At 42.2% G+C, this 17,124-nt stretch overlaps 1 protein-coding gene across 1 annotated transcript in view; it reads right to left on the reverse strand.

Moving 5' to 3' along the window:
* The window catches only part of LOC104309725 (unconventional myosin-X-like), a 90,749-nt gene that overhangs the window by 5,503 nt on the left and 68,122 nt on the right, over nt 1–17,124 (reverse strand). The window contains exons 26-38 of the mRNA XM_054175253.1: nt 15,525–15,648; nt 14,704–14,947; nt 13,816–13,911; nt 12,233–12,326; nt 11,581–11,636; nt 10,132–10,274; nt 8,213–8,407; nt 6,709–6,866; nt 6,263–6,386; nt 3,712–4,009; nt 2,162–2,369; nt 1,259–1,395; nt 284–407 (exon numbers count right to left, since the gene is read on the reverse strand). Of these exons, the coding sequence (XP_054031228.1) occupies nt 284–407; nt 1,259–1,395; nt 2,162–2,369; nt 3,712–4,009; nt 6,263–6,386; nt 6,709–6,866; nt 8,213–8,407; nt 10,132–10,274; nt 11,581–11,636; nt 12,233–12,326; nt 13,816–13,911; nt 14,704–14,947; nt 15,525–15,648 (2,001 nt within the window). The remainder of the gene's footprint in view (nt 1–283; nt 408–1,258; nt 1,396–2,161; nt 2,370–3,711; nt 4,010–6,262; nt 6,387–6,708; nt 6,867–8,212; nt 8,408–10,131; nt 10,275–11,580; nt 11,637–12,232; nt 12,327–13,815; nt 13,912–14,703; nt 14,948–15,524; nt 15,649–17,124) is intronic.

Raw genomic sequence — 17,124 nt, forward strand, 5'->3', positions numbered from 1 at the left:
ATTTTAAAATTCAAGATAAATTTTAAGAGCATTTTGTTACCATTGGTCTTCCATATTTTTGAAGCCCTTGTTAATCTTTCTTTCTTTTGTTCTAACACTCCCGTTCCCTAGAGAACTTTGCAGTACATCTGCTTGGTAGATTCTACACAAAAATCCAGTGGAGTAAATTCTTCTCCTCCAATGAGTATTCCCACTTCTAATGCAAAGGCAAGCCAGTTTTCTGCATACTCTTCTGTGCTTCTGCCACCCTGGAAACCAAATCATTCTCCCAGAAGAAGCTTACCTGCTCAAACATGAAGGCAAACTCCACTCCATCTTTAGGAACATTCTCAATATCCAAGAAGCAATAAAGCTTAAAATACAGCTGCCACTGTCCTTCCTCCTCTTCTTCTTCCGAGCCAGCAAGTCTGTAAGACAGGAAAGAGTTAGTAAGAAGGGAAGAAACCAGTAACCAGAAGCACAATGGTACTGGGATGTCCATAGTGCAACTCACTATATGAAGGTATCCCTAGATTTCTGAAGCAAAGAGCATACAGAAGTATCTGATTTACCAGGACAACATCAGTGCAGCAGACTTTTCTGGTAGCTTCCATTTTTGCCTCTGAGCCACACAGGATTTTAACTCAGAAGGACCCAAAGTTCTGATCATGTATACTTGATCAAAAAATTAGATTGATGGTTTTAGATAAACACAAAAGTTGGAGACAGGACACAAATTATTCTCCATTTTCAAGATACTGTTTCTGTGTGATCCTGTGACTGTGAAAAGCCTTGCCACCCTTTCAAATATTTTTTATTTGTCTTTAGAATAGATGTAAAATAGACAATGGCATTGCCAGCTTCTTGTACAATTTATTCCTTTCTTTGTATGTCTGGCCACAAAACCACAGTCCATAGTAAGAAACTAGAGTTGCATTTCTATGCCCAAATTGTTGTTCTCACTTCTGGTATAGCTATTACAATGTAAATTGACAAGGTAATTGTCAGACTTAAACAGACCTTCCCTGAGCCCTACTGGGCCTACTAATTTTGTCTTGATGAGCCTGATAAAGAATGCTTCTTCATCACCAAAGAATATGTGAACTTGGTTTTCCAAATGGTGAGGAAGAACAACTGAACCTTACCAAAGGGGAGTTCACACCAGAGTGAATGTTTGAATCACTGCAGCTGCTTTGGATGTAGCTACCCGACTGTACCATCACCTAACCCAGTGTTACACCCAGCTAGGAGTTAAAGGTATTATGAAACATTCTTCTACCTCTCAAACTTGGCCAATATATCAGCCACAATGACCCGACTCTCAACAGCACGGTCCACCTGCTGATTATGTTCGAAGAGAGCAAACATATTACGGCTGTCCTCCATTGCTAAACCTCGGATCAGCTTCTCAACCACCTGCAAAATCAGAGAGACAGATCAATGAGCAGGGATTGCACACACTTTCACAATGAAGAATCAGTGCTTCTTCAGGATGCTCATCCACCACATTTCTCCCTTAATTATTTTGCTCTCAGATTAAAGAATTCTAACCTTAAAGAGGATTCCTTGCAAGGAAGTCATTAGGTATATTTGATTGTCCTTGCTGCTCTTCTCTGAACCTTTTCAATCTCCACTACCCTTTTGAAGATGAAAGAATTGCAACTCTGCACAAGATACAGGCAGATATGGATTCAGATGTTATGGTGATATTCTTGATGCCTCCAGTAACAATTCTACTCTTCACTACTATTTTTACCTCTGCTTAGTATTAATGTTTTCATAGACACTGAATCTTTCTTCTGGCCTGCTAATCATCAAAGTACTGGTAGGATATTCCTTTCAGAAGAATTACATTTACATTATGAACTGGAATTTCAACTTCACCAGAAACCTGTCTTTAGCAAGCACTCAGAATTATTACTTTTCTAATGGGCAGAATACCAGAAGTTCTTAGATTCTGCAACACAGCTCTTTAGAGATACTCTACAGCCTGAGCACAGGCCTTGTACAATTGTGAACCTGCAGAATAAGCTGTGCTTTCCCTACAGGCTTTGCAGATACAGCTGAAGGATTGTAATAAGAAAAATAAATAATGAGAAATTGGAGCTGGATGGGAAAAAGAGGTCAATTCAACGGACCCAGTATCCAGAGATGGGCTAACATCTGGTTAATGCTGCATTACCTCCCCAGCGCTCGTGTGGGAATTGATGGTGATTTTACAGGAGCCACCACCATGGCAGTACACTGTCGTGGTCATTTCTTCACGGGTGAGAAGAGCATGGATTTCCTCCTGGGAGGGCACAAACTCCCTTGTCTTTGTCCTTTTCAGGGAATCACTTATGAATTGTGCATATCTGTCTATTTCTGAACCTGGAAAGAGGTCTCTTACCCTGATGGTAAAGATAAAACAAAACCAACCATTACACAGTAAACCAGAAAGGGTGCACATTACCATGCAACTTGCACTACAGTATGCAAAGAGTTCAGGAGAGAGAGAATGATGTAAAGTACAACCACAGGAAGAATGAGCCTGTTTATTTCCTAAACCTGCTCTTGTAAGTCATTCCAGTGGCACTTAGCAGCAATGATACCCAAGCAGCTCAAAGCTTCAGTACCAGCTGAAGGGAGTAGGATTGACTATCTCAATTCACCAACTTGAAATTAAAAATTGTAAACTCAAATGTGAGTTTCTTTTCATTTAGTCTTGATTGTTATATCTGCAGCTCCAGCAATAAAAACATGGAAGAATAACATGAAGTATATTCCTCAGCACCTCTTAGAACCAGGCCCTGGATATAGCTATTCTGTGTATTTTTGCCACAAATTTCACCTCACTCTTTCTTAGCTTGGAAAGAATCAAATAGACCTTCCTGATCTTTTTCATCATTAGTGAACAGAGTGAGGCTACATATCTACAAGCACAACCCCAACTGCTTTGGAAAGCTGCATCAGATGCTGAAGATTAATTGGGAAGAAATGCAAATTATTTGGTTCAGGAAAGCTGGAGGTTAGAATAAATGAGAAATACACTTTGTAAGCCTTATGTACATAGTTAAGCAAACAAATATTGAAATCTAGATTGGATCTTCAGTATTTCTGCTACTCCAGAGTGCACATTTTGCCTGTGGCAGCTGGAAGGTAGCATAGATTTCCGTGTATATGAGAAAGTGCAGTCCTTGTCTCTCCTGCAGGCTCAGAATGTTTATATGGGTATTAGCAAGTAATAGGTCATCAGCTGTAAATCCACTTCAACACAGTGCCAGGGAATTCTGTTTGGGTGGCCTTACTTACCACATCCTTTCAACACAACAGACAGGTGGCAAGAAGTAAGTTTGAACACAACAGAACAACTGGTAGTAAGAATTGTGGACAAAGGCAGGAGATTAATAGAATAGAATAGAATAGAATTAACCAGGTTGGAAGAGACCTTCGAGATCATCGTGTCCAACCTATCGTCCAACACTACCCAATCAACGAAACCATACAACCAAGCATCCTGTCAAGCCTCGCCCTGAACACCCCCAGCGACGGCGACCCCACCACCTCCTCAGGCAGCCCATTCCAGTGGGCAATCACTCTCTCTGTGTAAAACTTCCTCCTAACCTCCAGCCTAACCTTCCCGTGACACCACGGGAAGATGCTTGCACAGGAGGAGGGCAAGGCAACTACAACAGGCAGCGGAAGAAAAGCAGAGAGAAAAGGAAGAGGCTGCAAGTGAAGAAGATGCAGTACCTTCTCAGATGGAACCTGAGGTAGCGCAGGATGCCTCTGCTGGGCAGGAACGTGCAGCTCATGCATGACATCAGCTGCCAGTGGTGCAGGTTCCCAGTGCTGTTCGGATGCGGCATGTGATTAGTTTGTTTGATGAGCTGACAGTACACCTCATCACGGAGGGGCTTCAAATCATGGCAGGTCTGCAGAATGCCTTGGATAATGGGTATGGGGTCAGACACTGTCTCGATTTCCTGAAGGGAGTTAAAGATCTTCACTGCTTCATCCTGTAAGCTGCTATAACCTTTCTCTTGTTGCACTGGGGAACAATCACAAAGGTGACAGAGAGGTGAGTATCTCCTCATTTTCTACTGGCCCAGCCACATTATGAGCACCTATAATAGTCTGACAAAGAAGGGTAAGCTCATCTCCTGAACTTAAATTTATACTCAAAAATCATTAATGCTTCCCCTTTAGATATGCAAATGCAGTTTTAATTAGTATTCGCAAGCCCCTAGGCTTCATTGTCTACAGATGAGGCATCAAGAGACAGCTTTTGGCACCTTGTGGGCAGACACAGCTGTAGTGGTGTGCCAGGCCACTGAATGTAAACATCCCAATAGATTCTGTTATCCCCATTATTCCTCCGGGGGCGGGAGGCAGGGCACCCCTAATTATGGGGATTACATCCACTTGTACAGTTGACACAGTACCTAGTGTTAGAATTAGAATCACTGTTGGAGCAATTAGAGTTGTTCTGGGAAACTGAGGAAGTGACAGCTACCCTTCTGGTATTGCTACCTTGGGCTCTGCCACTCTGCAGCTCCTGTAATCTCCTAAACAGAGCAGAAGTTGGTTGACCATCCCACCTATTCACGTTTGCACCAAACTGGTCATGAGGTTTTTTTCCATTAACTCCTGCCTGCCTGCTACTGCCTGTTGCTGCAGCTTCTCCTGTCTCTGTGTCTTCCTCACTACTAGAATTGCTTGCATTAGACCCAGATCTTTTATGTCTCCTTCTCTGCTTAGAGACAGAGCAGCTAGCTGCACATCTCTCTCGGTACAATACTATCAACAGACCTATTATTACCCCCACAAATAACAAATTTGTGGCAGAAATAGCCAATTGTGGCAGAAAGTCATCTATGTATAAACGATGTCCTCCCTAAGCACACCTATAAAGAAGAGAGACTAATGAAGATAAGGATTTAGGTACCTCAGTGCAGACAACACAGCCTGAGTTGTGTACTTCCAAAACTGTATGTTGTGCCCAAATTAGCCTTGACTTGTGAATTTGGCAAACTGTTGTACCATGGATGCACCAAAACTGAGTAAGTTTTTAAAGCACCTACACATCTGCTTTGAATTGCTCCAACGTGCATGATACTACTATACTGCTGGAGGCTTGCATCCTGCTTTGCACATCTCTGGGGCTGCAGGTCCTTCTGAATCTCCTATAGAGCCACTGCTTCCCCAGTGGACATGCATTAATTAAACAGTACAAATACACAGCCCTGTAGCAGTAAGTTCTGCAGTATAAGTACTTGCTCTGTAATTTCTCTATAGTTCAGAATTTGATTGTCCTGTGCTTCAAATTTGACACCTAATTTGATCCCTGTATCAGGAAAGACAGTGAGCTCCTCTTTCCCTCTTTCTTCATGACAGTCCAACTCTAAAAACTATTTTGTGAGGCTGAAGAGTCCTGGTGTATTGAGCCTTTTAATTGTAGATAAGTCTTTCTATGCATTTGAATGTCTTTGGGTGCATTTTTACATCTGTATTTTCACTAAGATGCAAAGGCCACGCAGCATCTTGTATTCAAGATGCAGGTGCATCACATATCAACACAGCTGCACAAAAACTTTTTCCTTTTCTAAGCTTTCAAAACCTTGCACTGGCTGTTTTGTTTCTGTGCTCAGCACAAGAGCAGACATTTTCATAAGGCTGCATAAACCTGTGTTGCCTTCTCTAAGCAGGACTAAATCACAATCCGTTGTTTTCCATACCCAAACTGACATTAACTTCTGAAGAGATTTTGTGTCCCAGTCACTCTGCATTATAGATTCTTCTGTATGTCATCAGCAGCAGCTTTCAGTTTTAGCATACCAAACAGCCTGGAATCATCAGCAAACTACTTTGTTTTTCTGGTGGTCTATCAAAACATTCTGGCTGTTTCACGTTCCTGAAGCATTTGAAGAAGCAATTCATTTAGTCTGGTTTTACAGCAGCTTCTGTATGAAGACTATTCCACTGCCAGTTGCATGTTGTAGGATTTCCACTGCAGTCATTCACAACGCAGCTGCAGCTCAAGGATGACAGGCTGCACATGCCCTGAATGGATTATAAAACTACCTGCCCTCACTTACTTTTAAGTTCCTAAGACACAAGGCAGTGGACAGAATACATTCTGGGTAGAGAAAGGAACTGCTTCCTCCCTGAATCCTGTGAGCTACCCTGCACCAAATGGTCTTCCACTGCACAGAGAGAGCTTACAGACCACTTTCATGGTGCTCAGGCTCCACATTGGTCCTCAAAACATGAGCAGATTTTGTCACATGGGTAAAATACTTACAATTGACACTAACGTCTCCATATGGCAGTGGGAGCAATGGGGAATGCAAGGGGTGCTGAGTATATCGCAAGATTGGGTTCCTCCTATATGTTTGTTCCACCACTTCCAAGTTTGTGCTGTTTTCCTGAGGAAAAAAAAAATTATCCTCAAATGGGGATAGTCCTTGCAGGATGCCCTTGTACCTTTAGGCTCAAACTCAACCATCTTTATCCAAGTTTCTGGAGGTCCATAGAGGAACTAGGTGAGCAAAGTGTAATTCATGTATCAAAGTTACTCTGTACATTAAACACCAAAGTAGGTTGTGCTCGGTCATACCAAAGGGCACCAGCACAGGATTTTGACTCCAAATGTGTTTTGTGGCTGACAGCCAATGCAGGCACATGGGTAAGGCCAGTGGTGCTCTGGCTGCTCCCAACTCCCTTGAGCATTAGGATGATGCCACCTACCCTGATGTCACGAATGAGTTGTTGTGTGGGTGTTTCTATGGGAACTTTGCAGTCAATGACACCTTGAATGGCAGAGGCCCAGCGCATGGCTTCGTTCAGCAGCTTTGTGTACAGCCTGTAGGAGTGCTTTCGCCCATGGACAATGATGTTCCAGTAGCCTGTGGAGAAATAAGTTGGAAGGTGAAACTTGCTTCCCTGTTACCTAGAAGACTGGATGTTAGCAAATGTGATGCCCATCTACAAGAAGGGCTGGAAGGAAGAACTGACAAACTACAGGCTTTGTCAGCCTGACCTTGGCGCCACAGAAGGCAAAAGAGTAACCATCTTGGCATATCCAGGAGAACTAAGGAGTCAGACCCAGTCAGCATGGGTTTATGGAGGCAGGTCCTGCTTGACTAACCTAATCTCCTTCTATGACAAAGTGACTAACTTAGCAGATGAGGGAAAGGCTGTGGATGCTGTCCACCTAGACATGAGTAAAGCTTTTGTCACTATTTCCCACAGCGTTTTCCTGAAGAAACTGTATGTTCAGGGCTTGTTCAGGCACACTCTTTTCTGAATAAAAAAGTGTCTGGATGGCTGGGCCCAGAGAGTTGTGGCAAATGGAATTCAATCCAGTTAGCAGCCAGTAACAAGTGGTGTTCCCAGTCAGACTGCCAAGTAAGTTCTCATAACTTTTGAAAGTCATGTGTTTGAAATAAATTCAGAGAACATGTTAGGGCAGTGATAATTCATTCTGCAAAAGGCAGCCCTAGATAGCTGTTGAGATCAAAAACATGGACAGTTTCTTGTGAGTGAAAAGAATAAATGCCTTCTCAGCTCACCCTACTAAATGCTTCCAGCCCTTTTGAAAACTATCCCAAGTAACTCCACTACTCAAATGTCCAGTATTTCAAGTCTTGTCCAAAGGATCACTTTCTTTGTCATGACCCTTCCAAGCAACCCGAGTTCCCTCCCGAACACGTAAGGCAAGCATGGATGATCATGCCAGTTCCTGTCTTCCCAGAACTGTGTCATACTGCATGGAAGGCCCCTGTCAAAATCTTTTTGTTTCTAGCAAGCTGAGTGATGCTACAGAAAAGGTTTACAGTTCATACTACTGATGTCACGTAAGACAGTAACACTGGCCCCAGAGACCTATGCTGTTCATGCCACAAAGGTACAGTTATCTGTAGAGATGTGCTGATAATTAGAGCGTCAACCATAAAACCCCACACCCCTTCCATGTCTGGGAAAAACTTAGATGAACAGTGACACTACCCAGTGAAGAAGCACCAGCACTGTGTATCTCCATCAGATGTGAGGGACTTATCGTCACCTGCATGCTACTCTTTGCAATCCTCTTACTGATTCTGTGGGGAAGATGTCTGCAGTCAGACGCAGAGCCTCAGATAACATCAAGACTACCTTCTGAACATGTCTCATCACTACACTCCTGCACCATCTCCTCTTCAGGCAGCTCCACACATGTAAACTCTGCTCATTACTGCTTTCTTCCTCTTACCTGTGTCTTTGAAGACCCTCTCATCAGGCTGCACTACGGAGCAAAGGCTATTTAGCACAAGTGTGCCAAGCTTGGCAGCTGTGCGCTCAGACGACTTGTAGTAATCAAGGGCAGTGTTTGTCAGAACAAACCAGCGCTTCTTCATCTTCAGAGATGACATCTTGTTGCTGCTCTGAACTTCTTTATGAAGCCAGCCTAGCATGGGGACACAAACATATCAACTGTTTCACCACCAGAGCAATCTTGTCTCTTGCCTGGTGGCTCTCTAACTCAGACCAAAATTCCCCCTCTCTGTGAAAGGATCACACTGGGACCTACCAGCTCTGCTTTAGTGAGTATAGCAGTATCCTGCGGAGTTACAGTAAGAAATTAGCCCAAAATTTTCCACAGAGCTGTTACTCTAATTATCTGCAGTTTAATTTGCTATGACCAGGAGGGCATCCTGTTCAGTACGCTTCCTTCATAAGTCACAAACATCTGATAGAAATAATTTACAATTCATTCCTCCAAAGAAATTCCAAATGCCCATCCAAACCTCAATGGAAGAGGCTTGGTGAGACCTATCTTCTAGTAGAAAGATCTATAAGCATTACAGGTATCTCTTCCTCCTATGGTCAGGAAAACTAACCTCTCCTTTCAGATTTCTCATAAAAGAAAAATAAAAAAAATTTTGACACTATAAAAGAAAAAAAGACAATCTGCATTACTACAGCTGTCAAAAAGGCCATTTTCTATTCAGAGCTGTAAAAATCAATGTCCCTCTACAAGGCAAAAAAATGTCAAAAAATATGAGACTGAGCCCAGAGGTTCCAAAGACAGAAGGAGCCAGACCTTCCCAAACATACGCTCTCATGGCTATGCCGCTATCACTCAGACATCTTCCTATGAAGTGCAGAGCATACACTGACTTTGCACAGCAGTATTCCCTTTTTTCTTTAACAAATGAACAACATGAGATAAAAGGAACTGTTGCCTTGCAATTAACTATTTTGAATTTAAGGTGTTGTCTAAGCATCTGCTTTTTATCATTCAGTTTCCTTGAAATGTTTAGGATGGAAAGCTTGCATCACTTTTTGGTCATGCTTTTCTTCCTGTTCTCCTGCCTGTCCATTACCACTCTCAGACCTTTATTCCCTCACAGATACCTACCGGAAGATGTAAGGCAATTTTCTCATGCACTTGCTTTCCACAAACTATGGGGAAACACAGATGACTAACAGTGCATGTAAGAATACATTTAAGATCATGTGATGAGCTGAAAGTCCTAAGGAAATTTAAAATTATTTGAGACAAATGAGGGAATATTTTGTAATACATGTGTGATCACTGCTCATGCATCAGCTCCTCTGTCTGCAGCTAAGCTCTAACTGGAGACATTATTTAAATCACTTGCTTAGCCTCAGAAAATTCTTCTTGCCTCACTATGGCTACCATAATCACATTAGTTTGTTAGACTGAGGACAGTAGCAATCCCACAAAAATCTCTCTTCCTCCCTCTCTCTATGACAGGTGTCAGAAGGAATAGAGCTTTCTGAAAACAAAAGCTGCAGTGTCATGTTATAGTCGGTCTAAACCAGCTGCTCCAGCAGCCACGTTCCCTCCTGTTCCCTGTCGGCATTTGCTGGATGTGTTGAATTAAGACTACAGACTAATATTAGAAAACGAAATGCATAAACCAGTTACTTACATTATCCAGCTTTAGCTTTCTTAATCCACCTGTCAGGGAATCAGGTAAGAACCAGTGCCAGCACAACACATGATTTGGCAAGCAGTGGGCAGGAAGGTGGAGAGGGGCAAAGAATGATTGTTTTGGAGAAGTAGCTAAACCCTGGATCAGTTTAGCTGCAATCAAACCTCCCCCTCAGATCTTAAATGGAAGAGGAGCTTCACGTGTCATAATTGCATACATTTCCTTTTACCTCTCACAAGGAATTCCTGGCCATCAACCTTGGATTCGCCTTTTGGTTTCTGCAGCAGGGAGATCCAGTGGTGCATCTCCTCAGGGGTGTCGCTATTGCAGTGAATAACTCGATTTGCTGTGATGATCACAAAAGAATTTGGTCTGCCAGAAAATAAAAGCATTGAAATTGGTTGTAACCATACAAATACCTCAACTCACAGCACACCCAATGTCGTGTCCTCTACCTTCCCATAAACAATGCAGAAAGATTCTCTGAATCCAAACTACAGAGAAGCGTAGGAACATTTAACAGCACCACCCGTGCAGTCGATCTGCAAACTGATGAATGCAGAGACCAGATAAATGGAATTGAAAATCTTTCAAAAGCTATCTCTAAAGACTACAAAACATTAATTCGCTAAAGACCAGCTGTAATGTCCTGGGTTCACAGGCAAAGGACTTTGTTCTATGCTCTGATTGGACTGAGCTAGTACAACTGGGCTGAGCCAGTACAGCCAGTCTCCTAGTACCTATTAAAACCAGTGATGCGGTAACAAACATAGGGCCCAGCAGGGTGAGCTAAAACATGTTTCAGATAGGTTTTAAGGATTAGTTGATCCTGACAATACAGAGGAAAATCTGTTATGTTGCACCTTCTCCTGTAACAGACAAATGCGTCCTATCAAAAGAATATTCACAATTGTACACAGAACTGATGCTTTACAAGAAAATGGAGAAATAAAAATATGACTAATTCCCAGAGGACACCCTCGAGAAAGCTTTGCAAGTAAACATTAATGTCTGTATAAAAAATGAGAAATTAAGAAGTAAAATGCAAATATGAAGCAAAAGGTAAATAATGCAAATCAAGCAACTGTCTGGCTATTACATAAACTTAATAGCTAACATTTTACTTCAGTCCTCTGGTAAGAATTTTTGCTCTGGCTGAACGTGTTAACATTTAATTATTTCTCACAGTGTTAACATAAAGTGGTATGAAATGTCCCATAATCTCTTCTCTGAAACTAACCAATCTGTGAACCAAAGTCTCTTGCTCTGTTGCATTGCAAAGATTTCAAGAAGAGTACAGATGTCTAAATTCATCCATTATTCTTCCACAAGGCTGTTACTTTCCCCTAAATTTACAGGATTAACTCAAAATTACTCTGTTGAAAAACTGGAAGTGTTGCTTTTGCAGGACATTTTTTGTTCAGTGTTAGCAAGTGGTGAAACTATAACTTCTTGACATTGAGATTACGCAGCTTCTGCTTTTAAGAGGGAAATGAGAAGCTCTTACTTGAAAATACATGTGTAAGCTTCATGTCTGTTAAATGACCTAGCCTGAAATAAGCTAAAGACTTCAGTTGTGTCTTTTTGTTTGGAGATAAATTCTTATGACCTGGACCTACCCAGGAAATTATGTTAGAGAGTTTCTGATCTAAGAGATGGTCAGGTTGCTGGTACCTACCTATCAGGATTGTCTGAGGCACAGACAGAGTCAATAAGCCCAACATCCAGGGTGCCCTGTACAGTGAGAAGGACACAGATAACAGCAATTACACCTTAAATTACAGACCATCTCTTTCATGGATTGGAACTGAAAACATTCTTCTGATTCCAACAGCTTGAATAGAAATGAACATATGAGAAAGGCACAAGTGAGTCATTTTTGCTCCCTAAACAGCATGAGAAGATATGCAAAGGCTCCACAGGACTGGAGGAAAACCAAAAGCCACAAATTTCCAGAGAGCATTATGAAGGTCTGAAATAACCTTTGCTGGTCTCTCAGTACTTGCAAAATACATAAATACACTGTTGTTCTCAAATATATATCTTCTGTCTGGAACAACTGTGACCCCCGACTAGTCCAGTAATCCCATTCAAAGACATTTTATCTGCGTAAGTCAGTCCCCTTCTTCCGCCCAAACCAAAGACTGACGCTGAACCACCCACCCACCACATTCCCCACTGCTTCCTCTCTTTAATATTTGCTTTGCTGTTTCTTTATACTAACTGTCCAGCTTTCTTATACTGCTCATGAACTACAGCACTGCAGGTGCAAAACAGTTAAACACAGAGGGCTCTAAACATGCCCACAGGCTGGTTGCACAGTAACTCACCACAGCGTTCTTTGGATTGGCCTGTTCATCTTGCATTTCCCTCAGCTGCTGCACTGTTGCGCTGTGTACTCGGCTCAGGACATTAAACCAACCGCTGGCAATGAAAACAGAATCAAAGTTAAGACTTGGGTAGTAAAAACTAGCTGCCAGTGGGAAGATTTCTTCATTCACAGTTTCCTGATGACTGTGCTACAAAACATGTCCTGGGTTGATCATACTGAATTCTAATGTCTTCCCTCCTCCTTATTTATCCATGAAAATTCTGTCCACGTTCTTCAGCTCACAGACAGCTGCTCCCACAAAATCCAGGCTTCTACTTGTAAGCAGGCAATGGCCTTACCAAAAGCACGCATCAGCAGACTGAGAGGAGCATACACCAGTTGTAAAGACAGGGTCAGCTCGGCATCTTCCTGGCTTAGAGTCCTAGCAGCACCAGCAAGCTTTTGTAACCAGTATCTCACTGATCTGCTCATAAACTTGAAAATCATATGGCTGTCAATTTCTCATGGCTTTACTTCTAAGTTAATTTGGAGTTATTTGTCTGTGAAAGGGCTTCTTATTACAGACATATCTGGAGGCTAATCTCTGCTGCAGAACAAGCAGATTCTTATCTGCAGCTTACAGTGAGATCAGCAAACATCTAGACTTCATGGAGGATTCTCAAACTGAATATGGTATCTGCTATTCTGCCCCTTGCTAGTGCAAGTATTGGTGCTTTCTTCTCTCTCAGAACAGAGACTGACATGACATTGACAGAGGCCATATTTGGTTTGCCTAGCAATTCTGCAATGTTATCTTACGACATTCCTATTGAAGTTGTGGAACTTCTGGGTTAAGAAATTACTGTTTCTTCAGCTACTGCCCTTTGAATTTGCTAGTTTTCTATTCTTATGGCTGTTTTTCAGTCTAATAACAGACCTTAAATCCCAGAAACAGATGAAAACCGAGCAGTGGCCGGGCTGAAAGAGCAGAAGCCTTGGTAAAAGTGTGAAAAATGGGAAGACAGAAGCAGCTAGCAACAGTAACCTCTTAACTTGGCTTTGCATAGCCAGAACAGGTTGTCCAACCTTCCCTTGAACAACTGATTCCCACTGCCTGGCCAGGATGACAAGAAGGAAGGACATGAGTCATTTGTTTGCCTTGCACTGGGAAGATTTTATCAGATGACACTACAGACTCTGATAAACTGCAGCCTTTTCTCTGTCTCCTGGATAAAACCCAGCTGCTCTCGCAATCATTTACAGACAACATGAATAGACTTTTTGTTTGATTCAAGATTCCATTTAATAAATAAATCAGCTATTAGATGTTCCAGTTTATATTGTGTCTCCTGAAGTAACCCTTGAATTCAACATGCCCACAGCCACATAAGGGGATGGAAATCCTGTGACTGAACCACCATCTTTGTAGCTGCAATAAGGAGTCCCCAAAATAGGTGTGCCACATCCCAATAAGCAATAAGTAACACTGGAATGAATCCCCTCTTCTCTCCAGCAAAAGGAAGACCGTGTTTCTCAGGTTCTCCTATGAGTAGTTGGGTCAGACATGTACAGAATGAACAAACCTAACAAAACTCCTTCTACCTGGCATCTTCTGGTGACTCTGCGACGATGTGATAAACTCTGTCTTCTGTCACAATGTCCAAGGCATTCTCCTTTTCATGAATGTCCACAATCTCCCTGGAACAAAGCAAATCACAAGAGACAAAACTGAAAACATTTCACAGGCTTAAATTCCAAATGTCAGTTTTTCCTTTCTAACTCCAACAAAAACACAAAACTCCCCCAACGTACCTTAAAACTTTTAGGGTTCCCTTAAAAATACTAATACAGTTCATCTCGCAATAAAGTAAATCTTAAGGCCTTAAATGGATTTTCTGCAGACACCAGCAGACTAGATGGAAGAAGTGATAAAGGAGAGGTTGATATAGAGGCTGTTTACAAAGTGGATGTGCCACTCTTCTTTGGCACTTTACATGTCCACATAATGCTAATAGATGACGAGTCTCTGCTTTCTTACAGCAGGAGCTGAGGCATTGGCTATGGCAGCAAAAAAAGCATTCAGGACTCAGGAAAAGGCAAAGTATGTGCTGCCAAACTCAAATCCCACTGTGAGCTTCATACCACCTCTGTGAAATGCTTGGAAAAGCCAGGAAACAGATGGAGTCAGGGTAGGGGAGAATGCATGGGGCATGTACTTAATTAGCCCCTCCTGGTCTGGCTCCATCCACGGTTTGGAAAGAGATTCGAACAGATTATGAAATACAAGACTGGAAAAATAACTATCAAGTAATTACAGACTCCCTTCAGAGTAAAACTGGAAGTTCTAATTGTCTTTTTTTCTCCCTTATATTTCTGATCTTCCTAGCCCTATGGGAGACGAATCAGCTGACAAACTGGAAGCAGCGCACACTTCATTACCGACCAAAGAGACTGAATACCAGGGAGAAAAGGATTTGTTTCTTCACTCACTTTGCCCTTCTGATATCAATTGTCCCCTTCAGCTTTTCCTCACTATCATTCTCAAAGTACATCAGCTTGGACTCTCGAAGCACAAACCAACGGCGTTTCCAGTTGCGGCGCGAAAGCGTCGACATGCCTCCGCCTTTTTTATAGAGCCAGCCTGATTTCAGTGCCTCTTGCTTGGTGCGGAACCACATGAAGGCCTCGTTCTTCAGCACACACCAGCGCCGCCTCCATGGGTTCATGAGGCCTCCTGCAAAGTGAGGGAGGAAGATTTCATCAAATATGCAACAAGGGCCATGCCTCTGTTATGATCCTGCTTCATGGGCATTTAGATAGCACTTCAGTTCCTACACAAAACACAGGAGCCAAAGGGCAGGAATAAAGTTATGGTTAAGTTTGGACAGAGAAGAAACAGAACAACAACAAAACCCAACAACAAACCACCACATATATACACAGAAATCCAACCCAAACAAAAATAATCAAAAAACACACACACATAACAACAACCAAAAAACCCCAAACTACCCCAAACCACCAAAACCACAAAACACAGGAATACGTTTTGTACTGTCTTCAGTTTTGTAGCTCAGAATGAGTCATTTAAGCCCAAGTGGGCACAGCTAAGTCTCAGTGGCAAAGATATCCAGTCTAATTCCCTGACATCCACCTCCTAGCTCTTTATTTGCTTGTTTTAATAAAAGAAGAAAAGAAAAGAGATTACGCAAAGAACTAAGAGCAGATGAGACAATAATTCTAGAGAAACAGAAGAGGAAAGCTGGTTTCCTGAATTCCATCCTTCCATGTTTTTGACTAAACTCACTTACCTTTCATGTAGAGATAGCTGTGAAAATAGGGTGGTCCTGAGCCATTGAAGATAGTGACTCGTCCATTGCAAAACTCTTCATCTGTATCAATGTAAACATCCACTTCTTCTTCACTGTCCAGAAACTAAAAGGAAAAGAAGAAATACAGGCTGCTCGGGTTCTCCTAGTAGCAGGAGGACTGGAGCAAATTAAGAAGGCTACAGAAGTCGCATGATCAGAAGGTGCAAAACGACACGTACTCCCTTCACACAAAAAAAGCAATACAGCAAAACCAGAGGCTTGACAGCTTACCCATTAATGCCTAAAGCAACACTCTCCAGAGCATGCAATTTTCATACCAGAAAGGAGAGCGACATTCAGCAGTGGACATACCCAGAAAACGCCAGTTACCTAGCAAGTAACAAACCTTCCTGTTTCAAGGCAGAGCCCACAGTCCAAAATCTAATTGTATGGCATTAAGAGAGTTTTCATTTTGGAGCTACTTTCTGATTTTTCTGCCAGACAAGACAGTACTCACTGAGGAGCCCAGTAAAACCCTCCACCCCTATTTACATTTTAGGAAGAATGGCAGAAACTAACCTAGGCTGTGACAGAATGATTCATGACTTGAAGATTACCTGACAGTGATCTGTGAGTACCTGCCCACAGAGAGGGTATCTTTACTGAAACAGATCACATCATAAAAAAATTCTGACAGCTGGCAGCTGACATTAGGGAAATGCAAACAGGAAAAATTGAGCAGCGTTTTAAGAATGGTCACGGTCTGTCACTGGAAAACAACAGCCAAGGAAGCAAACTGAATTCCTTAAAGAAAAAAACAGTATCAACCCTTTTCTAAAAGATATTTTTGTCATTTGAGTCTCTGCTCTCAGAGCCACCATTTATCTGAAGTATGTCATTAGCTTCACACCTGAAGTCCTCACAATCTTATGTGGGCTTATCTGACATCCTGTTCTGTGAGGGGATTTATCATTGCATTACTAAGCAACTAGCCTGAAGGCACTCAGGAAGCCCAGAGCCTAGTGTGTGAAACAAGCTGAGATGCCTCAAGTTCAAGGCTAACAGCCCAGCATTACTACCCTGTCATTGTCCCTGTGGTAGGAATGAAAAGGTTCAGTGGTCATGGTTGTGTGGACTGGGACACACAGCCCGGATCAGCGCTGTGATTTATTTTTTTTTAAGCCTTAGGATAGCTTAACTTGTAAAGAGTAGCTGAAAATAAACCCTTGACTCTGAACAGTGACAGGACTAGAACAAGAGAAGTTTTGATGATGAAAACAAATCAAATACCAGCCTTCACCATTTCTTCTCGTGACTGTCCACTGGAAGCTCAAGCTATCTCTGCAAAACCTCTCTAAGGCAGAACATATAGGTACAAGAAAGGAGACTACTTTCAGTCTTCCTAAAGGGTGCTGCATTAATATGTGGTGATGGAAATAATCTAAAATAGCCGAGGTACATATGCGCTAGCTTGTGTACCACTAGATTACTGGACAGTCACAAGCACTCTGGCCTTCAGCCTACCTATGACTTTTCATTCTTTTCAAGCTGATTACTGATGCAAGCGAAAGTTATGCACTAGTAACAATGCTCAAAACAA

The sequence above is a fragment of the Dryobates pubescens genome, chromosome 2 (assembly GCF_014839835.1).
Source record: "Dryobates pubescens isolate bDryPub1 chromosome 2, bDryPub1.pri, whole genome shotgun sequence".
In the NCBI taxonomy this organism is placed as follows: domain Eukaryota; kingdom Metazoa; phylum Chordata; class Aves; order Piciformes; family Picidae; genus Dryobates; species Dryobates pubescens.